The sequence below is a fragment of the Centropristis striata genome, chromosome 22 (genome assembly GCF_030273125.1).
Source record: "Centropristis striata isolate RG_2023a ecotype Rhode Island chromosome 22, C.striata_1.0, whole genome shotgun sequence".
NCBI lineage: Eukaryota > Metazoa > Chordata > Actinopteri > Perciformes > Serranidae > Centropristis > Centropristis striata.
The window spans coordinates 30678558-30705785 of NC_081538.1; the positions used below are offsets into that span (position 1 = coordinate 30678558).

Sequence of the window (27228 nt, forward strand, 5' to 3'; positions counted from 1 at the left end):
ACGATCTACGTCTGGACGAAGAGCACAGTTAAAGAAAACGACAATGTCTCACTCCGCTTCATTTCCACTGCACAAACCTACCCGATCCGCACCGGAAACGCAATTTGTTCTACTTTTCTTGTCCCCACTGTCGTTTTAACAACCTTAATACATTTATATAATAATAATAATAATAATAATAATAATAATAATACATTTTATTTGGATTCTTGGCACTCAAGGACACCGTACAAAAGATAGAAAAAAGAAACAACAATAAAATACACAAAATTAAGAACAATACAATAGGTTGGACAGGGCAATATATTTATTTTATATTTATTTATATATAAATATATATTTAAGTTTTAGGAACTGATTTAATTATTTTCTACTTTTAAACTAAAAGTCTGGGGTTATTCTATATTTTTCTCTAGAGGGATAGATGGATGGATGGATAGATAGATATTGTATTTACTTATTTATATTTATTAACGATTTAATATTTATTTTGTATCTTACGTCATTTTTATTTGCCTGTCAATTTTATTTGCCTGTCAATTTTATTTTAGATATTCATATATTTTTAGTAACTGAATGAATGAGGTAATTTTGTTTCTTTTCGATTATTTTTTTTTACAGTTTTGCTGATGAAAACTATATGTTTAACATACAACAAAAAGTTGTTTATTTAACATTAATATTATTTCATTATCTCTAAATCTTTAGACAGTCTTACATTAGCTCCATATGTATGATATTCTTTACCAAAACAAGGAAAATTGTTTTATTTTAGACATTCCTTACAAAACCTAATTGTGTATTTAATATTTAAATAATCTATTTCACAACAAGTAAAACCATCGATATATTATTCAAACATCAGAGACTGTAGCAAACCACTTCAACTAACCTCCATCCATTTTAACTATAGAAAACCAACAATACAACAAAACGAATCTGGTTTCCAGTACGAATCAGGCAATGAGCCATCATGGTGGACTTTTAAAGCAATACTCCACCTAAGTATTACTTAAAAAGTATTCACAGGACTTTTTTTTTAACTACAATATACCCTTACTATACTGTTTTTTTAAATATATTCTACATGTGAATCAATAACCAACTGTAACATGAGGAGGACATTGTTGGGTAACTTTACTTTTTACTTTTTTTTTTTACATTTTACTTTTAAACATAACTTCTTACAATACAAGATTACTGCCACTAAAAAAGATTACTTACTTACTTACTTACCAAAATAAATAAAAACTTTTCCTGCACATGTTGGTTACATTTACATGTGTAGATTGTCGTGGCAGTTTTGACAACTGCACTAAGTTAATGGGTGAGCTGGCCAAACACAAAGCACTTTATACTCTGTTCAGCAAGTTTTATTAGTACACGTATTCCTTACACCGCACAATTCCGAATGGCTCTTTTACAGTACAACAAAGTCCCATACACCGCTCGACTTATATCTGTTGTATTTCCCAACATTGATTCTTCAGCAAGACTCAATGCGGCCCTATCTTCCTGCCCTATACATCACATCAGGACAGAGCCCACTGGTCTACATGTTCCCCTCAGTCATGGTGTTAGAAGAGTTCAGTTCAAGGAGTGAGTTCCCAGAAGGCCTTGTGTCATGAATACCAAGTAGGTCGCTGACTACTTCTTGTACCACCATGACAGGAAGTACCAAATTTCCTTGACAAGATCTATCTTTGAATCTATGTAAATTGGTGCATTTCCCGCCCCCAGGACATTTTCTTTTTTGGGGGGCAACAACAGGACCAGGGAAACACAGTAAAAATTGTAACATTAATAGATTGCTTATAACGTAACTAAATAAACTAAATAACTGAGGCGTTACATTACTTGTTAGAATAACAAAAGTAATCTCAGTACTTGCAACACAATGAGTCTGTTCCTTCGAGCTGCAATTCTTAGAGTGGCCACTAGATGCTGCTAAAGAAACTTCACCTCCATTGAAGTGAATGGAAAAACCTTAAACTTCTCTTGAGAAATACAAATACAAAACATTTCTATTTGACTCTGTGACGGAGAATCTTTATTAATTGTGTTTTTATAAATGTTTCTGTGTCAGTGATTGGTCGGTTTATTGCTTACTGATACTCACTGCTATGACATCATGTTGTGTCGCCTGACTGCGTTTCTGTTTATACGTGTTTACCTCCACGGATATCTATGCCAACACACACACACACACACACACACACACACACACAGCTGAAACATGACTACATTTAGTGTCTGTGTGCTGCTGTCTGGCATTACTGGGCAACTGGACAGCATCATGGTGGGAAAGAGAGAGAGAGACAGAGAGAGAGAGACAGAGAGAGAGAGAGTCAGAGAGAGAGAGTCAGAGAGAGAGAGACAGAGAGAGAGAGATGGAGGGGGAGGCGGAGGTTGTTTGGCATTTGGCTGAAACAAATCAGGAAAGAAGAAGTCGGATGAAAAGCACCGCTGAGGAGAAACAAAGACGTCTTTGAGTTTCTCTGTGAGTACAACAGCAACAGTTACACTTTATGTTCCTGATGTTACAGTCGAGTTGATTATCCAGGCTGGTATCCATGGTAAAGCTTTCTGTCTGTCTGTCTGTCTGTCTGTCAGGTGGTGTGTCAGGATGACGGTGACGTACTCCAGTAAAGTGGCCAACGCCACCTTCTTCAGCTTCCACCGGCTGCTGCTGCGCTGGAAGGGAAGCATCTACAAGCTGCTGTACCGAGAGTTCATCCTGTTCGTCCTGCTCTACACCGCGCTGAGCCTCGTATACAGGTCACACACACACACACACACACACAGACACACACACAGACACACACACACACACACAGGGCCGGCTCTAGTCCATCTGGTGCCCTCGGTGAGATCCGTTGGTGTTGAACAGCTCCGCTTGCTGTTTCATAGAGGGGGGAACTCCCGTTTTTGTTTTCTCTCTTTTTTTGTCTGTCTATATAATCATTAGGGCCGGGACTTTAACGCGTTAATTAAGATTAATTAATTACACAAAAATTAACACGTTAAAAAAACGGACGCATTTTAATCAGACTTATGTTTGCACCGCGGAACGTTTCTCACTGGATGAGTTTCAGGAGGAGCGATTATACTGGAGCACCAACTAGCGTTGATGAGTTCAGACAACAACAAACCACAGTGAACATGAAGGAAGAAGCTGATGAGACCTTTGGTTGGCCCCGTGGATGATGGGACATTTAGTTACTAAAAATATATATTATCACATATCACCGCAGCACATCAAGCCTCAAGTATCACCTCAATGCTAAACATATAGCAGCTAGCGTGGACGCTAGTGTGGAAAAAAATTACTTCTCACTGTTCTCAGGTCAAATATTTATATACGATTAAAATGCGATTAATTTCGATTAATTAATTACAAAGCCTCCAATTAATTAGATTAATTTTTTAATCGAATCCCAGCCCTAACAATTATTTACTTACAAGCAAATTCTCAAAGAAGCCCAGCTGGAGACGCTAACAAAGTTGGAGACAAGAGAGACGATAAAAGTGCAAACCCCACGAAAAATGTGCTTAACTGTGTTGAGCTAGCGTTGCTTTATTTCAACCTAGCTAGCACGCAAATACAAATGAAACGTCTTCACACAAAACGGCATTTAAAAAAAGATTGGGACTTCTTCTCCTCCTCCTCTTTTCTTCTCTTTCGATACTGAGCACCGGAGAGCTTTGACGGTTTTTCATCTTGAAGATTTATCAAAACATAACGTGTCACTGGACCTGACCTCTGAGACAGGATCTGACCGTCTAAAGGGGGCCGATCTGACCGTCTAAAGGGGGCCGATCTGACCGTCTAAAGGGGGGCCGATCTGACCATCTAAAGGGGGGCAAGGCAATGACCACACGTCACGTGACTCAGCACCACAAGTGACAAAATGTCATTGTGTCATATTATCTGTTTCTTTATTTTGTTAATATTTATTATTTTCAAGACAGAACACGAAGCGAGGGCGACAATGGGCATCGACAACTATTATTGTTTTTTGTTTTTTTCTGCCTCGAGGGTGACTGGTGGCGCCCCTCCAGCAGATGCCGCTCTAGGCGACCACCTATGTAGCCTATACCTAGAGCCAGTCCTGCACACACACACACACACACACACACACACACACTCAGTTATCAGATTGTCGGTCCAGACTGAGTTTCCAGTTCCTCTGCAAACAAACGTTTCCATCCAGGTTTTTCTTTGTATTTACTGTATGTAGATTTTTTTCTTCATGAATGTTAACTGAAACTTTAATATCATATATATAATAAACATTAATATAATAAACATCTTGGACAACCTACAAACTGGGTTGGTGAATATTGGCTGTTGTTTGTCTTTGTACCAACAAACACAGTTTTCCTCCTCTCAGTTAAGGTCTTTTGAAGAAAAAAAAAATCTGTCATTTTTTTTTCCAAGTCATTTTTTTGCATCTTTTTTGTAATTTTGTGTCTTTTTTTGGGTAATTTTGTGTCTTTTTTTGATAATTACACACACACACACATACACACACACACACACACACACACACACACACACACACAGTGCAACAGTGCATCATTGGTTATTGATTGTTTCCTGTTTCTAATTTCTACTTTAAAACTAAAAGTCTGGTGATATTCTACATTTTTCTTCCAGTCTTCAGACCCAAACAATGTTGTAATCATTATGTTCTTTTTATTTTATTGTATTTATATTTATTTAGGATTTTATATTTATTTTTTAGGTCATTTATGTTAATTAGATTTTTATTTTGTTTTTTAACAATTTATTATCTTCAGTAATTTTTTATTTTTATATCAATTTTATGTTAATCATTCATATTTTTTTATTTTATATATATATTTACATTTATTTATTTTTTATCATTTTATTTAATTATATATGTTATATTTTTTCATGTTAGTGGATGGGACAGCAGCCCAATTCAAAAATTCAGAGTAGAGGTCATATGTTTTTCTTAAAGACTCACTAAAGTAAAAACTGTGGATTAATCTGCTGCTGAAAGTAGTCCCCAACAAACGCACTATTTACCTGCTGCTGCATTGACTTTTTGATGGACTTTAGGATCGCAGGTTCAGCTCCCTCCACCATACGCTGAGAAACTTCTGTTTTGTTCAATTTAGCAAGATCGGTGGAAAAATGGTAAAGGCTGTTGATCGGTTGGTTAGTTTGCAGAAATAACAGGTGAGGGTAACTTCATGGTAAACTTAAAATTACGCAAGATTTCATGTAGGTTTATTGTGGTTATTAAACAACTTCTAACAACAGCACAGTTGCATTTTGCTTCTTCCAGAGAAGAAAAAATGACCCAATGCAGCGACACGATACTGTGATGCAGGACGTAAGGCAAAATACAGATAACAGATACAAATAAAGTAAACAAATAAGTAAAAAATGCTATTAAAATGACCCAGGTAAAAACAGTCGTTAGCTGTTGGAGGCAGGTCTGCAATCAAGCTCTGAAACTAACAACATGTGGTGGGCGTAATGATCCTCAGCCTGAGTTTAGATTATTCAGGTCACTGAGCGTTAACACAAAAGGCTGACTGCTCAGGTTCAGTCTGCTCAGACACGAGGAACTGAGAGTCGTTTCACCGTGTCAAGTCGAGGCCAAAAATCCAGTCAAGTGTTCTTGTTAAACAGGGAGAACGTACCAACACGTTAAAGAACCCTAAAGTCATTTTAAAAATCAGGTAAAACCGAAAAACAGAACTTTGAAGAGGACAAAACTGGATACTAGCTCCTCTCTGGTAGAAATGAGAGCTAAAATCATCAGATAACTGCATGAAATGGAAATATAAAGTCCAAGTATATTATAATGTTGTTCTGTGTGTGTGTGTGTGTGTGTGTGTGTGTGTGTGTGTGTGTGTTACAGACTGGTTCTCTCTGAGCAGCAGAAGAGGCTGTTTGAGAAACTCTCCATGTACTGTGATAAATACGCCGAGCAGATCCCCGTCACCTTCGTCCTCGGTACGTCTACTGTTTACTGTTTACTGCCTGTTTATTGTCTGTTTATTGACTGTTTACTGATTGTTTACTGTTTACTGACTGTTTACTGGCTGTCTACTGTTTACTGACTGTTTACTGTTTACTGACTGTTTACTGTATGTTTATTGTCTGTTTACTGTCTGTTTACTGTCTGTTTTACTGACTGTTTACTGACTGTTTACTGACTGTTTACTGACTGTTTACTGACTGTTTACTGTCTGTTTATTGTCTGTTTACTGACTGTTTACTGTCTGTTTACTGCCTGTTTATTGTCTGATTACTGTCTGTTTACTGCCTGTTTATTGTCTGTTTACTGACTGTTTATTGTCTGTTTACTGCCTGTTTACTGTCTGTTTATTGACTGTTTACTGACTGTTTACTGTCTGTTTATTGACTGTTTACTGACTGTTTTCTGGCTGTTTACTGAGTGTTTACTGTCTGTTTACTGAGTGTTTACTGTTTACTGACTGTTTACTGGACCTCTGAAGACACAGAGTCACTCTGGAATATATTCATTTTGGGCGATTCTCTCCTTTTTCTCTTTCAAGAATATTTATTGAAGTTTTGCTAATTTCTAACAAAAAGACAGAACAAACATTTATAAATATAATATAATTATCTAAGATAAAAACAACAGTGGAACATTTTATATATATATATATATATATACATTTCTTCCAAAAATCATGCCGTTTGCAGTATCACAGCCAAAATTATTGTCAGTTATTGTCCCAGAGGGTTAACTAGTTAATATCCTGTTGTGAAGTTTAACCTTATTTAAAATGATCTTGTCTTTTATGTTAAATCTCGACCTGAAAAGTAACTAAAGCTGACAGATAAACGTTGTGGAGCAGTTTAAAGTTACATAAACTTGGAAAAAGTCAAGTAAAGTCACTCAGAATTATACTTAAAGTAAATATACAACAATGAAAATGTGACAAGATCATAATCCGTCTGATAATCTCTCTGTTAGACGAAAGACTCGAACGATTCACAGTGTGTGTGTGTGTGTGTGTGTGTGTGTGTGTGTGTGTGTGTGTGTGTGTGTGTTATTAATAATCAGTCAGCTAATTTTAGTCCTCTGAGAAGGCTCAACACTCTGCTCCCTCGTGACTCTTTGTGCTTCTCTGCACGTTCAAATGTTGCCTTCAAACGTCCATATTTAACATTATTTGTATTTTTTGGCAGAAACATAAAATACCAACATTTATTCTGGCGACTGGGTTAGGAATTAGTCTTTTTTTCTTTTTAATGGAACTAAAACTAAACCTTTTGTTGTTGTGTGCCTGCAGGCCTTTTACCTTGTGTTGTATTTCTACTCCGTGGTGTTTCTACTTTTAGCATCGTTAAAGTTCTGGAGTCCATGAAAGCTCCAGAAGTTTCCACGTCCCATTTAGTGTGTTAACTCTGATTCAGCAAAGGTTAAAACCACCTCCACCGAGTCTAACATGGTTTTACTGAAGTTTTTGCAGAGATTTTTTTTCGAATTTTGCAGCGTGCATTCTGCATTTCAGTGCATTTTTAATGCAATCTTTTATGTTTAATGTTAGTCAAAACGACAAAAAAAAGACACAAAATGAACACAAAAAGACACAAAATTACCCAAAAAAGACACAAAATGAGAAGACAAAATGACCAAAAAAAACTCCACAGAAGACACAAAATGACTAAAAAAGAAACAACAAAAGACACAAAAAGACACAAAAAGACACAAAATGAACACAAAATGACCAAAAAAGACACAAAATGACCTAAAAATACACAAAAAGACACAAAATGAAGACAAAAAGACACAAAATGAAGACAAAAAGACACAAAATGAGAAGACAAAATGACCCAAAAAACTCCACAGAAGACACAAAATGACTAAAAAAGAAACAACAAAAGACACAAAAAAGACAAAAAAAGACACAAAAAGACAAAAAAAGACACAAAAAGACACAAAATGAACACAAAATGACCAAAAAAAAACACAAAAAGACACAAAATGAACACAAAATTACCAAAAAAAGACACAAAATGACCTCAAAATACACAAAAAGACACAAAATGAAGACAAAAAGACACAAAATGAGAAGACAAAATGACGGAAAAAAAACCCTCAGAAGACACAAAATGACTAAAAAAGACACAACAAAAGACACAAAATGACACAAAATGACTAAAAAAGACACAACGAAAGACACAAAGACCAAAAAATCTAAAAAATACACAAAAAGACACAAAATTACCCAAAAAAGACACAAAATGACTAAAAAAGAAACAACAAAAGACACAAAAAGACCAAAAAAGACTAAAAAAGACACAAAATGACCAAAATTGTTCGACTAAATTAGAGTCCCACTAGAATAAAAATGAAGAGTTGATGACAGGATCACACACAATCACAAGATCACATTTATGTTGGTTTTTCTGTGTTTCTTTTTGGTTCTAAATGTTTTAATCCAGTAAGTCAGAATAAAAAATCTATTATTATAACGTCATAGTGGTGAATACAGGCAGGATGAGAAGGAGTCAGACATGGAGGAAACAGAACAAAAAGACTCCAGAGAGTTAAAGTTCTTGTTGAGGACTAAATAAAACAGAAACAGTGAGATATTACAGCTGTGAGCTTCCTGCTGGGGAGGGAACCAGAGTGTCGGGTTACCTCGTTAGCGCTGCTGCTAATGGAAAGAGATCGTTAGAGATCAATAAGAGGATTAAAGGTCTAAAGCAGGCTGAGTGCTTCACTATCTGATCTCCAATAACCAACATGGAGCTAAAGGCAGTTAAACAGCTCCGTGTTCCCACTCTGTCCTCTATGGAGAAACTCAATAAAGGTAGTAATAATTAGGCTCTCTCACGTCTTAATTATGACATAAATTAAGAAATCGGTGCATGAAAATTCACCAAAAACAACAGAATTTTACTTGTTATCACTATTATGCATATTATCTTGTGTTTTTATTGTTTTATCTTTCATTTTACATCATTTAAAGTCCTGATATTTTATTTTATTTTGTAGTATTTGTCCTGTCTAAGCCCTGTCTGTGTCTTGTTTTTATTTATTTATTGTCTACGTGTGCAGTTTAGAAAATGTCACTACACAGATTGTAGTAAAAAAAAAAAAAAAGGTAAAAAATAATAATTTTGTAATGATTATGTTCTTTTTATTTTATTGTATTTATATTTATTTAGGATTTTATTTTATTTTTATATTTATTTTTCATGTAATTTATGTTTTCTTTTCTTTTTCAACAATTTATTATTATTATTATTATTATTATTAAATAATATTATTATTTTGTATCTTAAGTCATTTTTATATTATTTTATTAGGATTTTATTTTATTTTTATATTTATTTTTTATGTAATTTATGTTCATTCTAGTTTTCTTTTCTTTTTCAACAATTTATTATTATAATTATTATTATTATTATTTTGTATCTTAAGTAATTTTTATTTGTATGACAATTTAATTTTAATGATTCTGTTTTTTATATATTATTTTCCATTTATCTATTTATTGTTATCATTCTTTATTTGAAATGTATATGTTATATTTTCTATATTCTTATATTTTTATATGTTATATGTTTTATATATATATATATATATATATATATATATATATATATATATATTAAAATGTAATATGTGAAATGAACCCTATGCTCTTACTACAACCACAATAATAAACATATAGGGTAATTAACATCTCACAAAAACTGAACATTTATCTTACTAAATGTAGAATTTGTGGCAGATCTGTCGTATTAATATTATTTTACAAAATGAACATCTCGCTGTGTTGAAGAAGACTTTAAACTAACAATTGAGATCATAAACTCATTATGAGAATGTTTACTGAGGTCACAATTCAAATCAGAAGTAGGCTCATTTTCTCATAGACTTCTATACAATAAAACTTCTTTTTTAAGCCAGTGTAGTCGCCCCCTGCTGGACATCAGAAAGAACGCAGTATTAAGACACTTATAAGGCCACTTCTGTTGATATATTAATACTTTTTCATTTTATTTTTATTTGTATACATCCATATTTTATTTGTGCGGGCAGTACATTTTACATTTAATTTATTTTATCCTATTTTTAATGTATTTTATCTTATTGTATTTTACTGTTCTATTGTTTACTTCATGTCTTTGTATTGTGTTATTTATTTATTGTTGTGCAGCACTTTGGAAACCTTGTGTTCGCTAAAACTGTGCTGTATAAATGAAGTGGATTGGATTGGATGTGTTTGACAAATGTAATAAAGTGAATATTATTGTGTTTATTTTCAGGTTTCTATGTGACTCTGGTGGTGAATCGATGGTGGAACCAGTTTGTTAACCTGCCGTGGCCGGACCGACTCATGTTCCACATCTCCAGGTACGTTCACACTAATCATTCTGCCAGAGAGGCTTTTGGTTCTGACTCTAGACCATGGGTCTCAAACTAGCGGCCCGCAGGCCAATTGTGGGCCTCGTGAGGATATTTTGTGGCCCCCACCTTGATATGAAAGTTTAATGTGAGTTTTATATGAATGTTGTGTAGAAGGTCCGTTTATTATCCAGCTGGAGCTTTGTTTACCTTGTTTCTATGATGACGTTAACAAAAATAACCGGACTGTTTATTATTATTATTATTATTATTAGTAGTAGTAGTAGTAGTAGTAGTAGTAGTAGTAGTAGTAGTAGTAGTATCTGCCGTGTTGTTGTTACCGCAAGAAGTGGAAATGTTATGTAATGTCATTTTGTGTCTTTTTTTGTAATTTTGTGTCTTTTTTATATATATAATGTGTCTTTTTTAGTAATTTTGTGGGTTTTTGTAATTTTGCGTCTTTTTTAGTAATTTTGTGTCTTTTTTAGTAATTTTGTGTCTTTTTTGGTAATTTTGTGTCTTTTTTAGTAATTTTGTGTCTTTTTTAGTAATTTTGTGTCTTTTTAATAATTTTGTGTCTTTTTTGGTAATTTTGTGTCTTTTTTAGTAATTTTGTGTCTTTTTTTGTAATTTTGTGTGTTTTTTTTTGTAATTTTGTGTCTTTTTTTGGTCATTATGACACTGCCTCCAGCGGCCCCCAGGTAATTTGAGTTTGAGACCCCTGCTTTAAACAAAGACTAGTTGTACTGTAATTTCCCAGCTTGGGATAAATAAAGTCTATCTATCTATCTATCTATCTATCTATCTATCTATCTATCTATCTATCTATCTATCTATCTATCTATCTATCTATCTATCTATCTATCTATCTATCTATCTATCTATCTATCTATCTATCTATCTATCTATCTATCATCCATCCATCCATCCATCCATCCATCCATCTAGCTGTAATTACAGATAATCACCAAGACAGACATTGATGCGTTCATGGTCAGTAGGACTTTAGAGCCTGAAACAGGAGGTTGTTGGGTTGAGAAGGTGTAATTCAGTGGTTACGTGGTGTGATTTGTCTAACTTTGTGTCGTCCAGCTGTGTTCGGGGTAAAGACGAGTACGGCCGCCTGCTGCGGCGGACGCTGGTTCGCTACGTCAACCTGACCTCGCTGCTCATCTTCCGCTCCGTCAGCACCGCCGTCTGCAAACGCTTCCCCACCATGGAGCACGTGGTGGAGGCAGGTGGGAACATCCAGCTGTCTGTGTGTCTGAGCTGAAAACGATAAAATTCAGACAGAGTTCAGCTCCTTCTCCGGCTGCTCCTCTTCCTGGTCGGCCCCGGGGACCGGCTGGTCATCAGCCGGTTAGAGACCGACTCTGTTTGTCTCGTCTGAGGAGATAAAGCTCTCAGACTGCATCAAAATGACACAAAAAAGACAAAAATTACCCAAAACAGACACAAAATGACCAAAAAAGACACAGAATTACCAAAAAAAGACACAAAATGACACAAAAAAGACAAAAATTACCCAAAAAAGACACAAAAAAGAGACAAAATGACCAAAAAAGACAAAAAAGACACAAAATGACACAAAAAACTGAAATACTTTAAAAAGACACAAAATGACTAAAAAAAGAGACACAAAATTACACAAAAAAACTGAATTACTTTAAAAAGACAAAAAATGACTAAAAAAAAAAAGACAAAATGACCAAAAAAGACACAAAATTATTTTTTTTAAAAAGACACAAAATGACCAAAAAAAAGACAAAATGACTAAAAAAAAGAGACAAAATGACCAAAATATACACAGAATTACCAAAAAAGACACAAAATATATATTTTTTAAAATCCACAAAATGACCCATGAACCATGGAGCATGTGGTGGAGGCAGGTGGGAACATCCAGCAGGATGTGACGTAGTACTCGACGCCACAACAACACGCAACATTTGTTAAAGCCGGTGAAGCAGTGTTGGCAACTTAGCAACTTAGTTGCTATATTCAGTGACTTTTCAGACCCCCTTAGAGACTATTTTTCAAAAAACAACTAGAGACCAATCCAGCAACTTTTCTGGTGTTATTGGAGACTTTTGGAGATTTGTTCTTACTCTTCTTAACGAGCCGCGGGGGCCGGAGGCTCGTTAAGGGATTTCCACCGGGGGGCAGAACGGCCGCGCCGCGGTTTTGCTCTGTCCTCCGCCTGGCGTCAATCCCCAGTAAGAACGAGTCGAAGCAGCACAGTCCTCCTGCAGCAGTCTCTCCCAGGTGCAGAGCCGGAGGGGATGTTAACTCCTTAGCTTCCAGTCTGCAAATTGTTAACAGGCTAACAGTTAGCTCTGTAGCAGTACAGTGTGTATGTGCTAACAGGCTAACAGTTAGCTCTGTAGCAGTACAGTGTGCATGTGCTAACAGGCTAACAGTTAGCTCTGTAGCAGTACAGTGTGTATGTGCTAACAGGCTAACAGTTAGCTCTGTAGCAGTACAGTGTGTATGTGCTAACAGGTTAACAGTTAGCTCTGTAGCAGTACAGTGTGCATGTGCTAACAGGCTAACAGTTAGCTCTGTAGCAGTACAGTGTGTATGTGCTAACAGGCTAACGGTTAGCTCTGTAGCAGTACAGTGTGCATGTGCTAACAGGCTAACAGTTAGCTCTGTAGCAGTACAGTGTGTATGTGCTGCTGCTGTAAAAATGTGTTTATGTGCGACAATACTGCCACTAAACTACAACCCTCTGGACCTCATAAGATCAGATAATGTAGTGATTTCTGTTTGTTTGCCCACCTGCAGGTTTCATGACTCCGGAGGAGAGGAAGGTGTTCGAGAACGTTCCGTCTCCTCACCTCAAGTACTGGATCCCCGTCGTCTGGTTCTCCAACTTGGCGTCCAAAGCTCGACAGGAAGGACGAATCCAGGACAGCATCGACCTGCAGAACATCCTCAATGTGACCACAAACGTTTCAGACACACCTCAGACATTTAGTTTAAAGAGTTAATTATTCATTTTATCAGTTTATTGAATCGGTACTTACTCTGGCAAATATTGACCTGATGGTGACGACATGTCCCGGCTAAAAAAGGTTCCAGTTTGACGGCAAAAAATGGTCCCAGTTGGACGCCAAAAATGGTCCCAGTTGGACGGCAAAAACGGTCCCAGTTGGACGGCAAAAACGGTCCCAGTTGGACGCCAAAAACGGTCCCAGTTGGACGCCAAAAACGGTCCCAGTTGGACGCCAAAAACGGTCCCAGTTGGACGCCAAAAACGGTCCCAGTTGGACGCCAAAAATGGTCCCAGTTGGACGCCAAAAATTAGGTTATTAGGTGGACTGCCGATTGGTGACGTTGTTTCCATGTCCAGTAATGGTCCAGACAGACCCTCACCAGGAAATATTCCACATCTACGTCTGTTTATTGGTATTTTAGATAGCAAACAGTAAATACTGCAAGTTATCCAAAATATTACAGAAACAGTACAGAATTTGGCTATGAATTATCTAAAAACATTATAACAATAAAGACAGTACAGAGTTTAAACACACAGACACATAAAAAACGGGTCATGTGTTGTAATAAGATGGTGTAAAATGTATAAAGCTGCTTCACAAGGTGAATATTGATATTTAACCCATTGAGGCCTAAAACGGCTGTAAAAAAACTGCCTGTAAAACCTCTGATTGGTTATTTTAAAATAAGCCCCTAAAACCTGAAGTTTTTCTGTAAATTCACCAGAAGTGTCAACTCTTCCTACTAAATAATAGATTTTTCAGCCTCTGTAGCAGATAGAAATGAAATTCAACAAGTATTTGAGAGCTTATACCTATATGTGGCTTTCATGAGAAGTTGAGTTTATTTGTCCAAACCTTCAATAACGTTTTTTAAAAAATCAATGTGTTGCATTGCGACACTCCCACGTGTATTCTGATGCATGTAATTGGCCAGGAGACCGAAAATAGGTGGAAAAAACTACAAATACTACAAAACCACGTATCTGCTTTCCCGGCTTTAATGGTAGAATAACACAACAGCGCCCTGGTTTTAATGGTAGAAATGCAGTAATGCTTTCCTGCCTTAAATAGGTTAAACGTCTTAATGTTTTCTGGGTAAGAACAGTCTTTGTTCCAGTCACAGGATCATAACTGTGCTGACTGGAGGTCTGTTGAGCCTCTCTGCTGTGACCTGAACACAAAAATGAATCACAGGCCATTAGGTTACAAATATAACCTGTCAAACGGAAAACGGGATACACATTTAATGCCACTTGAGACTCTAAATCCCTGTTGAATGTGTGAGCACATAAAGCAGACATGTAGGTAACGTGACACCCAGAAGAAGAGGGCGTGTTTCTGGATGGCTCCTCCAATCAGCTGTTGACTTACAGAAGATGGCTTTTGGCTGCCCAAAGTCAAAAGTCCCATGTTGCATTGCGACACTCCCACATGTTTTTTCTTTTTGTGTGTTTTTGTGTCTTTTTTTGGTCATTTTATGTCTTTTTTTAATTCATTTTGTTTCTTTTTTTAGTCATTTTGTGTCTTTTTTTTGTCATTTTGTGTCTTTTTTTTGTCATTTTGTGTCTTTTTTTGTGTCATTTTGTGTCTTTTTTTTGACATTTTGTGTCGTTTTGACCGTAACAAAGATTTACACAAAGACTGTTCTTAAAAAAGACACAAAAAGACACAAAATGACCAAAAGAAACACAAAATTACTGAAAAAAAGACACAAAATGACCAAAAAAAGACACGAAATGACTTTAAAAAAAAGACACAAAATATCCAAAAAATTACCAAAAAAAGACACAAAATGAGAAAAAATGTGGGAGTGTTGCAATGCAACATGGGACTTTTCCAGAACTTTGAAATGACGAAAAAAATAAACAAAATGACCAAAAAAAGACACAAAATGACCAAAAAAACCCCACAAAATGACCAAAAAAAGACACAAAATGACCCAAAAACCCCCACAAAATGACTAAAAAAAGACACAAAATGACCAAAAAAAGACACGAAATGACTTTAAAAAAAGAAACAAAATGACTAAAAAAATACACAAAATGACTAAAAAAAGACACAAAAAGAGAAAACGTGGGAGTGTCGCAATGCAACATGGGACTTTGGACTTTGGGCAGCCAAAAGCCATTTTCTGTAAGTCAACAGCTGAATCCCTGTTGAATGTGTGAGCACATAAAGCAGACATGTAAGTAACATGACACCCAGAAGAGGGCGTGTTTCTGGACGGCTCCTCCAATCAGCTGTTGACTTACAGGAAACGTCTTTTGGCTGCCAGACCTGTAACCTGCTGAATGTGGTGTGTGTTTCCAGGAGATGAACCAGTTCAGGACCTGGTGTGCGACTCTGTTCGGCTACGACTGGGTGGGCATCCCGCTGGTCTACACCCAGGCCTGTCCTCCCTCTGCTCCATCAATATCTGTCTTCATTACATGTTTAGAACGGATGCAGCTCATCTAATGACATCAGAGATCATCTTCCATCGTTACTGTAACTGAATCAGAGCTCTGAGCCTCCCACTCAGAGAGGGAGGGAGGGTTCATACAGTAACTTCTCTATAATCTCTCTCTGCAGGTCGTCACTCTGGCCGTCTACACCTTCTTCTTCGCTTGTCTGATCGGGCGCCAGTTCCTGGACCCCGCCCAGCGCTACCCGGGCCACGACCTCGACCTCTACGTACCCGTCTTCACGCTGCTGCAGTTCTTCTTCTACTCCGGCTGGCTGAAGGTGAAGATGGTAGAGAGGAGAATAATAAGGCCATCAATAGTTTATATAAGTTTTCTTGTTTTTTCATAGTTCTAAGAATATATAACAAAGAGACGCCATTTTTACTGTGTTCACATTGCAAGTACTAAGAATGATCAGAGTTCTACGAATGCTGTTTTGAGGAACTTTCTAGCTTCTCTAGGGCTGTTTCCACTACCGGACAATACCCGGAATGAGGCGGGTCTCACTCGCCGAGATGCCCCTAATATGAATACGAGCCGTCCGGAGCCGGCTTTTGTTGGGACTTTTTTCTTCCCTGAAAAAAGCCTGGTTACTGATTGAATAGAATGCTAAGCAGGATGTGACGTAGTGCTCAACGCCACAACAACACACGCCATTTGTAAAAGCCGGTGAAGCAGTGTCGGCAACTTAGCGACTTTGTTGCTAAATTTAGCGACTTTTCAGACCCCCTTAGCGACTATTTTTCAAGAAAGCGACTGGAGACAAATCCAGCGACTCCTTCATACTCCTCTTAATGAGCCGGAGGCGGCTCATTAAGAAGAGCCACCATTAGCAGCAGTTAGCAGCAGTTAGGAGCAGTTAGCTACAGTTAGCTCTGTAGCAGTACAGTGTGTATGTGCTGCTGCTGCAGGAGGTGTTCACTTAGTGATCTCTGTTTGTTTACAACAAGCACCAGACACTCTGTGCACAGTTAGTGATGCCGTTAATTCACAATCACTATGTTTATGATCAGAGGAGACTCTGTGCATAATTAGCCATGCTGGTTTGTTTATGATTAGTGGAGACAACAACCACCACAAAACACAGAATAATGTAGTAAAACATGGACAAATGGACCATAAGTGAAGTCCAGACTTGCCTAAGCATGGGTATGGGTTAAATACAATGGGATTTTGACTTGTCACCTGCCAGTTGGCCTATGTCTCTTTAGTGTTCCTATTTGCGATGGCTGGGGGAAAAAAACCCTTGAAGCGATGTAGTTCTAGGGGTTCATCTCAGGGAGTCCCCAGAACTGTTTGGTCCCAAAACAACCTCTGTCTACAATGAATGTCTCCCATGAAAAGACCTAGATTGGGGTCCAATAGTAGGAAGGAGAATTCATAAGCACCAAGGACTGAAAGACAACCGCGAGGCTCAAAGAAACACTGGCAATAGGCTGCGTAATTATGCAACTTTGGATGTTATTGATGTTGAACTTCCAGTTCATCCTCCGATGCTTTAAATGTGGCACCAGCAGCCACATTTAAAGCAAAAACAAAAGACACCACAAAGACATAAAACAATTAACACGGAAGTCCAGATTTGTCTAAGCTTGTATATTCAACGGGTCGTTGGCCGCCAGGTGGAAAAACGTCATGACGTGAAGGAGAATTCATAAGGACTTAGAAAAGGATAGATTTTCTTGTTGGTCTTCCAGTATTTCCTCCTTCTCTTTAAATATTGCTGCTACAAGTAACTAAAGGAGCTATAGGTTAAAGGACATAACAAATGAACGGGAGTGTTCTCCTCTTTGTATGAGACTGGGGAACATAGGACTCTTTTCCCCCGCTTTTCCCAAAAAGGGTCCTATGTTCCCTGGTCTGTTACTTTTTCCACCATTACTGCCAAATTCCATGGCAGATAGGCCTAACCCTAACCCTAACACTAACACTAACACTAACACTAACACTAACCCTAATCCTAACCCTAATCCTAATCCTAATCCTAACCCTAACCCTAACCCTAACCCTAACCCTAACCCTAATCCTAACCCTAATCCTAATCCTAATCCTAATCCTAACCCTAACCCTAACCCTTACCCTAATCCTAATCCTAACCCTAACCCTAACCCTAACCCTAACCCTAATCCTAACCCTAATCCTAACCCTAACCCTAATCCTAATCCTAACCCTAACCCTAACCCTAATCCTAACCCTAATCCTAATCCTAATCCTAACCCTAATCCTAACCCTAACCCTAATCCTAATCCTAATCCTAACCCTAACCCTAACCCTAACCCTAACCCTAACCCTAATCCTAATCCTAATCCTAACCCTAACCCTAACCCTAATCCTAACCCTAATCCTAATCCTAATCCTAACCCTAACCCTAATCCTAACCCTAATCCTAACCCTAATCCTAATCCTAATCCTAACCCTAACCCTAACCCTAATCCTAACCCTAATCCTAATCCTAATCCTAACCCTAACCCTAACCCTTACCCTAATCCTAATACAAGGTATGTATTGCTACAGGGGAACATAGGACCCTTTTTGGAAAAAACAGGGAACATAGGGATGACCCCAAAATGGGCTATTGAAGTACCTTTTCTTGGCCTTTAGAGAATCCAACCAGCTGTTATCAGGACTTCTGAGGATCTCTTTGATCATTCTCGGTCATTTCATTCAGTTAGGAAATTGAAAAAAAGACTATTCAACTGCAGCCCAAAACTCAATACTTTCTGACTTCCTGTCCGTGGCAACAAACACATTAGCCCCCGCTGCTGTAAATCTTTACAACGTACCTCTCAAATCTGTGAGACTGAACTCCAGATATGATTTGTGTCGTGTCGTCAGGTGGCGGAGCAGCTGATCAACCCGTTCGGAGAGGACGACGACGACTTTGAAGCTAACTGGATCATCGACAGGAACCTTCAGGTCAGCAGCCAATCAGACCAATATCACCATAGTAGATGAAACCTCCGAGTCTGAGAAGAGAAAAAGTGTCTTAAACCTGCATTCTTTCTTATGGCCAGGAAAGGAAAGTTTCTAGCATCAGTTAACCCTCTGGGCTATGAGCCTGTTTTGGCCGTTTTTTTATACTTTTGATTTTGCCCTAAAATGTTTACTATAGCCATATTTGGTATCCATCAATCATTATCAACATACTGAGCCCAAAAATCATGAAATCCGGGTTGAAAAATTATACTATTTACTACAATAAAATCCACAAATATGCTCAATGAACTGTTTTGGAACTTGAAAATGTAAACATAGGATACAAATATGAACATATTAAAAGGTAAATTTTAAATATAATAAAACTATACACAAAAAAGTCCCATAAAACATGTATATTTATAGGCAACTCTTCAAAACAAACTATGTGCAAAATGGCACAGAGAGCTCCACCAACGCTCTAATATTTCTGTACTATCAAATTAAAACAATCATATGTTTGGTTTTATATGATCTAGGAATGTCAAACAAAAACTGGGAGAAAGTTTCAGGTCTGAACTTTGGAGTAAAGTTGATAGCAGCGCTCCATGTGACCTGGTTTTTTGTTAAACGTCACGTGATCTGATCACCGCCACCATCAGAGACCCCAGAGGGTTAACCCATTTAATCCCACATTTTTCCCAGACATGAAAATATCCAAATCATGTGTCATTAGTTCTCCTTTGAAATAGTCAACCATTAGTTTAAAAGACTTTCATGGAAAAATAGGTAAAAAGTGTGTTTTATGTTGGGTCACAATAGTGAGTGGTGGGATAAGATGTTATATCTACCATCTACCCATCAGACTGTCTCATTCTAACAGAGTTACCAGACTAACTGAATTTCCCTTCAGGGATAAATAAAGTCATTTAGATTTTTTTTATTTGATTTATAGACTACATTAACATATTTATCCTGTGCAGTCATAAAAATGATTATATTTCTCTTTCCAGTTATTAGCAAATGTATAATTCTGTTACTGGTAGTCTCCAACATTGACACTAGAATAACATTCTACATTATCAAATCCAATCCAATCCAATCCCCTTTATTTATATAGCACAATTTTAGCAAACACAAGGTTTCCAAAGTGCTGCACAAACAATAAATACATAACACAATACAAAGAGATGTAGTAAACAATAGATCAGTAAGATGCAATAAATTAAAAATGGGATAAAAATAAATAAAATAAAATGTAAAATGTACTGCCCGCACAAAATCAAATATACAACTATACCAATATGAATACTGAGAGGACAATACATAGAGCAAACAACAAAAAGCAGTTATCGGTCTAACTCAACATTGTTGCTTTATTGTAACAGACATACCATTTTTACTTTTGTACATTTCCAATGTGATGGGAGGAGAGCATCCATTGGTCAGGGCAGTTTTGTTTGACATATTCTGCAGGAATTGAGCCTCATAACGAAGAAATATTTTTACGGTCACTATTGTGATCAGTGGGATTAAATGGGTTAATAACATAACTCAACAATTTATGTATTTTCCGGCAGCCAGTAGCAAGAGTTAATTACATTGAGCTTTAAACCAAACTAAAATATTGTTATTATTTTTCACCACTTGGTGTGTACCTGTCCCTGCAGGTGTCTCTGCTGGCTGTGGATGAGATGCACATGAACCTTCCTCTCATGACTAAAGACATGTACTGGAACGACAGCGAGGCGCGCCCGCCGTACACGCTGGCCGCCGCCGACTACTGCATCCCCTCCTTCCTGGGCTCCACCACTGACATGGGGTGAACTCACAAACACACTATTTAACATATCACTCATTTTAACCCTTTATCGGGCGAAGAACCGTATTTGGTAACTTCAGTGGATATCCAAAATGGTAATATTTCGAGAAAAAAGTTGCAAATTTACTAGATTAAAGTGGCAGTTGCAGATTTAACCCATTGAAGCCTGGAAAGCGGATACGTCGTTTTGTAGTATTTGTATAAGCTCTCAAATACTTTTTGAATTTCATTTCTATCTGCCACAGAGGCTGAAAAATCTATTATTTAGTAGAAGAGTTGACACTTCTGTTGAATTTCCAGAAAAACTTCAGGTTTTAGGGGCTTATTTTAAAATCACTAATCAGAGGTTTTACAGGCGTTTTAGACCTCACTGGCTTAAAGAGATTTAAAGTGGCAAATCTGTGCGAAAAAAAGTCACAGATTTATGAGAAAAAAGTGGGGAAAAAAGCAACTTTTTTCTTTAAATCTCATAAATCTGCACATTTTTTCTCGTAGATTTGCCACTTTAATCTCGTCAACTTTTTTCTCTAAATATTTTCCCCTTCTACACATTCCACAGTCCACATTCTGGCAGTATGTAATATCCTCCAATATTCTCAAGGGTTGAAATCTGGAATTTGCAAGTATTTCAATGAGTGTCCTATTAAGGGTTAATAAAGCAAGCTGATAAGTTGGAACCAATTCTATAACCCTCTTTGGATGAAATGTCAACGATTAGGCAGAGAGCTAGTCAGTGTTTTTACTTATGTTTTAATTTTGATGTATTTGGTGGAAACTTTTAGAGCAGGTGGCTGTTCTGTCCTACAAAGTCTAACTGCAGTAGCTACATTTTTGGTCGAAATTGAGTTATAACTAAAAATGAACTCCTTGTCTGTTTTTTCTTGTGACGAAGTTTTAGGTTTCAGTTTTTTATTTTATTTCAGAGAAATAATGATGTAAAAATTCCAGTAACTACAAAATCCAGTAAAAAAGTGAGATCAAATTAAGACTAAAATATAATATTACTTTATAATATTAAGTCTAAAATACACAAATCTTTGAATAGAGTTGTTAAACACTTTTAAATACATTTATAACAAAACAAATCTGAAAATGTTTATTCACTGAAAACTAAATATAAAAGCTGAAAGAAGACGACAACATTATAGTTACTGCTCTTTGTTTGTGCTTTACTATTAGAACCTTTTACAGCACCGTTTTTGGGGTCAAAGGTGAAATAAATCGTCATGATTTTTGAGCATTAAAATGACATCATCAATACATGTAGAAATAAGTGTCATATCACTGAACTACCTATAACACATTTGGCTGGCCAGTTAAAAAACGTTTAAAAAAGCAGTTTTTCTCAGTTTTACCTTTTGTGTAGTTACTGCAGCTAGACTCTGTAGATCAGCCCGTTCTCACTTCCAAGTCGTCTGACACGGCAACTTGGTCAGCAACCCTAAGCTTCAACCTACATTGCTGTAGTTCTAGTGGGAGTAAAAGAGGAAGTCAGGTCGGGTGAAGTAGTATAAAGATCAACAAAGTCCGTTTATGGACGAAGACGGGGTCGATAATGAGTCAAAAAACACAGGAGACCAAAGACTGTGTCCTATTTGGAACCAAAAATGTCAGCGCACACTTCTTTTACTTTTATTTACTTATTAATGTACTTAACCACATAACCCGGTTGTAACCCTAACCACAGTTTTACCCTAATACTAACTAACTAACTAAATGTACTTAACAATGTAACAAACTCATTTAATCCCAAACCACAATCTTTTTTCTCAATTTCTTTGCCCAAACATAACCAAGTTAAACTCCTGTGAACACAGAAGTTTATTTGAAAAAGAGAAGCAAAAAACTGACACATCTTGTATATATTCATATAACATATAAATAAACCAGGGTTCAGTAATGTTGGTTTAGAGAATCTCCAAATTAAATCTTCCCTCCATCGTCTCTTCCAGACTCTCTGACATCCTGCAGGTAGATGACTCTGAAGTTATCGACGGTCGTCCACGGCAACAGGACTCGGCTCTGACTTGGCGCCAAGAGTCGGTAATGTCACGTTTTTTTATTACGTCTGTCAAGGAGGTTCTGTTTCCAGTTTGGTTTGTTTCTTTGTCAGCAGGATGAGAGACAAACTACTGGTTACATTTTCATGAAACGTGGTGGAAAGGTGCTGCATCGGCCAGAGACGTACCCATTTAATTCTTTTTTGTTATTTTGTGTCTTTTATTAGTCATTTTTGGTGATTTTGTCTTCCCATTTTGTGTCTTTTTGTCCCCTTTTTAGTCATTTTGTGTCTTTTGTAGTCATTTTGTGTATCTTTTTGGTCATTTTGTGTCTTTTTTTTGTTATTTTGTGTCTTTTTTAGTCATTTTGTGTATTTTTTTGGTCATTTTGGTTTGGTTTGTTTCTTTGTCTGCAGGATGAGAGACAAACTACTGGTTACATTTCCATGAAACGTGGTTTGAAGGGTGTTGCTAGAACAGAGACGTACCCATTTAATTCTGGGCTTTTTTTTTCACTTTCATTATTGTGCGATTGCCAGATTGGGCATTTGGCGTTTTTGTCAGCCTGTGTAGTTTACATCTGGTTTGGTCTTTAAAACATGGCAATACTTTGAGTTCTGAATGGAAGAGCAGCTATCTATTTTACAGAATAAACTGTTTTTTCCTGGATTTGTTTCTGATGTCTGCAGGTTCTGGGTCGGGTCCGCCGGCTGCTGAGCGTCCAGGAGCCTCCTGAGCTCCGACCTCCTCGACCCAGCTTCAAACGCCACAGCAGCGACGCCACAGGAAGCTTCTTCCCAGAATTCAGGTTCGGTGTTGTTCATTTCATCTTAGGCTCCGTTTCCATGGTGACGGTCATGGTGTTCGGTGTTTTGTGATCTAAAGTGTGTGAAATGTGATTGTATGCAGCCAGGCGGCATCACTTAAAGCCATAAGAGCATCTTTGGGCATGCAGAAGTTTTCACGCCACGTATTTTCATCAGCTACTCCTTCCACAAAGTTCTCCTCCATCACTAGATCTCCCAGGTCTCCTCCAAAGCCCTCTGGCTTTTTTTGGCCAATTTGTGTCTTTTTTTTTTGGTCATTTGGTGTCATTTTTTGGTTATTGTGTGTCTTTGGTCAATTTGTAGTATTTTTTGTATTCTTTGGCCATTTTGCAACTTTGGGGTCATTTTGTGTCTTTTTGGGTTAATTTGTGGTCAATTTGTGTCTTCCTTTAGCCATTTTGCATCTTTTTTGGGGGTTATTTTGCATCTTTTTTTGGTCAATTTGTGTCTTTTTGGCCATTTTGTGTTTTTTTTCATTGTCATTTTGTGTCTTTTTTGGTTATTGCTTGTCTTTTTTGGTCAAATTGACTTTTTGGTCATTTTGGCGTAAATTTTTTTTTTTTTTTTTTGGCCATTTTGCACCTTTTTGGTCAGTTTGTGTCTTTTTTGGTCAATTTGTCTCTTTCTTTAGCCATTTTGCATTTTTTTGGTTATTTTGCATCTTTTTTGATCAATTTGTGTCTTTTTTTGTCAATTTGTGTCTTTTTGTGGCCATTACTCCTCCTTCCACAAAGTTCTCCTCCATCACTAGATCTCCCAGGTCTCGTTCACAGCCGTCTGGCTCCTCCCACCAATCGCTGCATCCAGAATGTGATGGAGGTAATTCCAGATCCTTCTCTGTTCACTAATACTATCTGTACATATCCTGGACATTTGGTGGAAAGACTCCTGTAAGTTTATTAGAGCTGCCAGAGCAGCTTGAAGGTCCCACCATGGAAATAATCCCACGTTTCTTTATTTCCTGTCCTGGAGCATGTATGTGACGTAAACACATACGTGACGTGAGCAGATCAGATCAGAGTTTTGTGTCTTGTCAGTGTAGACGACACGCTACGGAGGAGAGGATCTAAGTTTTACACTCTGGAGGCTGGAGGCACATTTTAGTGTTTTTAAGCCCCAAAAACGCCGTCACCGTCTAAACGAAAGGCACTTCACATAAAATATTTTGTTGTTTTTACCTGCAAGCGTCCTGGTGTAAACGGAGCCTAAGTTACAGTTTATGTGTTATTGGCCAGCAGGACGTTGTCTGAGTGTATCAACAGTTTCTGACATGTTATCATCCATGCAGGGTGAATCCTCGTCCAGACCACGTGGGTCTCCCCTCCCCCGCCGTGGACACTCTGTCCACCTTAAGGGAGGTGAGCAGCAACCCTCCGTCCCCAGAAAGCTCGTCCTGCACCGTGTTCCCCCAGCTGGTCGTCAGTCCTCCGCTTTCTGGGGACGTCTGTCACAAGACGGATTCTTCTGGAAACGGTGAAGCAGCAAAACCTCAGAATGGACTGGAGGCCTCCCCCACTGAGGAGGCCCCGGGCCTGGAGACCCCGAGGTAAATCAGTGTCTTCATTTATGACTTTACAGTCCTCACTGGTCCAACTGTCCTCACAGAAGCTGTTATGCTGCTCTGAGTTAATGGGCTGATTCTCATCAACATGGTGCAGCTCATAGCAACGATTCAAGAGCGATTTGAGTACGTTTGTATGTGTTTTTTGTAATTTTGTGTGTGTTTTTGGTTTGTTTTTCATGTTTTATGTGTTTTATGGGTGTTTTTTGTATTTTTATTGTGTTTTTGGTGTGTTTTGAATGTGTTTTTTTGTAATTTTTGTGCGTTTTTAAGTATGTTTTATGTTTTTTACGTGTGTTTTTTGTATTTTTTGTGTGTTTTCATTGTGTTTTTGGTGTGTTTTGAGTGTGATTGTATGTGTTTTTTGTATAAAATGAGTTTTTAGTATGTTTTATGTGTTTTACGTGTGTTTTTTTGTAAATTTTTTGTGTTTTTTTTGTGTTCAAAATGTTGATCCAGTAAGTCAAAATGAAAATAATAATCAGGTCATATAGGTGAGGTTGAGCTGAAAACAATGATACCAACACGTCATGGTAAAGATTTTTAAGTGGTTTATATACAGGCAGAATGAAAAGGAGTCAAAAACCAACAAAATAGCCCCAAGCTCCAAAGGGTTAAGTGGGTAAATATCCCTTGTGGTCTGACCCGTTCTTTGTTTCTCCAGAACCGGCTCTTCCGTCTGTTGTTCCCCCACCCAGCTGGGACCGAAGGAATTCCGCTGGACTCACCAGCCGCCATCGCGGCCGCGGGGGCGCCAGTTCTCCCTCCAGTTCTCCAGACAGTCGTCCAAAGGCTCGGTCCGGAGCCTGCCCAGCCCCAAAGCTCTGGGGAGGAGGAGGCGAGGCCTGGCTCGGTTCCAGTGCCGACGATCCCCCGGCCCTCCCACCGACACCCTGCAGCTCCCCGACCTCGACTACGACCACGACTTCCAGGGAACGGCCGGGTCCGAGGACGACGAGAAGGAAGGAACCAACAACAACAAGGAGATCAAAAGCCCAAACTCCCGATCACAGAGCTTTGAGAAGAAATGAGAACCAATACTGACCAGAAACAAAACCTCAGAGCTGGAAATGTTACCCAACAAGAGACGTTACAAGAGGAAAGTTGCTTCAGAATCTCATCTGAAGGGAAGTTCTTAACCCTTAATAGGGCACTCATTGAAATACTTTCAAATTCCAAATTTCAACCCTAGAGAATATTGGAGGATATTACATACAGCCAGAATCTGTAAAAAAAAAAAAAACATACAGACCCGGGGGAGGGGGGTAATAACTTGAGGAAAAAAGCTACAAATTTATGAGAAAAAAAAATCTCAAATTAACGGTAAAAAAGTTACAAATTTATGATAAAAAAATCTCAAATTTGTGACCAAAAAATCTCAAATAAACAGTAAAAAAGTTGACGAGAATAAAGTGGCAAATCTACGAGAAAAAAATGTGCAGATTTATGAGATTTAAAGTGGTGAATCTGGGAGAAAAAAGTTGCTTTTTCCCCACTTTTTTCCTCATAAATCTGTGACTTTTTTGCGCAGATTTGCCAATTTAAACCTCTTAAATGTGCAACTTTTTTCTTGAAATATTACCATCCCCCCAGGTTTGTATTTTTATTTTTATTCATAATTAATATGCCGTCATAGTCAAGTTCTCCTCGTACAAGTCACTGAAGAACAACTCGACTGTTTCTTGCAGATTTTTACATTGGAGGCCAAGGCCAATAAAGTTAATATTATTATATTATTATTATACTGATTGGTCAAACGTCATGGGGTCACCGTCTGTGACGTAGCCTGATCTTTGCTGATTAGCTGGAAGAAATCCATGTGGTTCTACGACCAAACAGAGAGAAACGGGGACCCCATTGATATCCACTGAAGTTACCAAATATAGTTCTTCGCCTGATAACGGGTTAAGTCTGGAGTCTGGGTTTACCACTTGTTGCCAGCTTAGACACTGGAGACAAACCCTCACCCTAACCCAAAGATGTTACACCAAAGAAATAAAAAGAAACAGACGAATCCTGAAATTGGTAATTAACTTTCAGCAAACTTTGGCAAAAATGGGAAGAGTGCCTCAATTGGTCCCACTCGATGAAAGGAGCAGCTCTGGATGTCCAAACTTCTAAACCTAAATAATCTAAAATGAGCCCCTTTACACTAAAACAAGACTTTTTTTGTTGGTTCTATCTGTGATTTCATTCTTCTGCTCACTGCCCAGAACTCATGACCGCACTAGAAGTTCTGACCGGTAAATAAAGAGCCTTTCCTTCCAGATAGGCTCCTTC

General features: G+C 37.7%; 1 protein-coding gene and 1 long non-coding RNA gene across 2 annotated transcripts; both read left to right on the plus strand.

The window, feature by feature from the left end:
- Nucleotides 1-2409: 2409 nt before the first annotated feature.
- LOC131960691 (bestrophin-3-like) lies at nucleotides 2410-26415 on the plus strand. Its single transcript, XM_059325957.1, has 14 exons — nucleotides 2410-2500; nucleotides 2614-2778; nucleotides 5901-5995; nucleotides 10298-10385; nucleotides 11469-11614; nucleotides 13164-13318; nucleotides 15689-15766; nucleotides 15950-16102; nucleotides 18658-18738; nucleotides 20409-20560; nucleotides 22513-22603; nucleotides 23250-23368; nucleotides 24676-24933; nucleotides 25613-26415. Exons 2-14 carry the CDS (start codon nucleotides 2627-2629, stop codon nucleotides 25977-25979), a joined length of 1935 nt encoding a protein of 644 aa, XP_059181940.1. The 5' UTR covers nucleotides 2410-2500; nucleotides 2614-2626; the 3' UTR covers nucleotides 25980-26415.
- On the plus strand, nucleotides 23453-24346 carry LOC131960755 (uncharacterized). The gene is made up of 2 exons (XR_009389742.1): nucleotides 23453-23586; nucleotides 24148-24346. It is a non-coding gene; the product is annotated as an uncharacterized LOC131960755 (long non-coding RNA).
- Nucleotides 26416-27228: the final 813 nt, after the last annotated feature.

Bases quoted from the DNA above. Each gene is read 5' to 3' on its own strand.
- LOC131960691 (XM_059325957.1), top strand. From the start codon at position 2,627: ATGACGGTGACGTACTCCAGTAAAGTGGCCAACGCCACCTTCTTCAGC. The intron at 10,386-11,468 runs GTACGTTCACAC...TGTGTCGTCCAG, and splicing joins CTCATGTTCCACATCTCCAG to CTGTGTTCGGGGTAAAGACG. The intron at 11,615-13,163 runs GTGGGAACATCC...GCCCACCTGCAG, and splicing joins GGAGCACGTGGTGGAGGCAG to GTTTCATGACTCCGGAGGAG.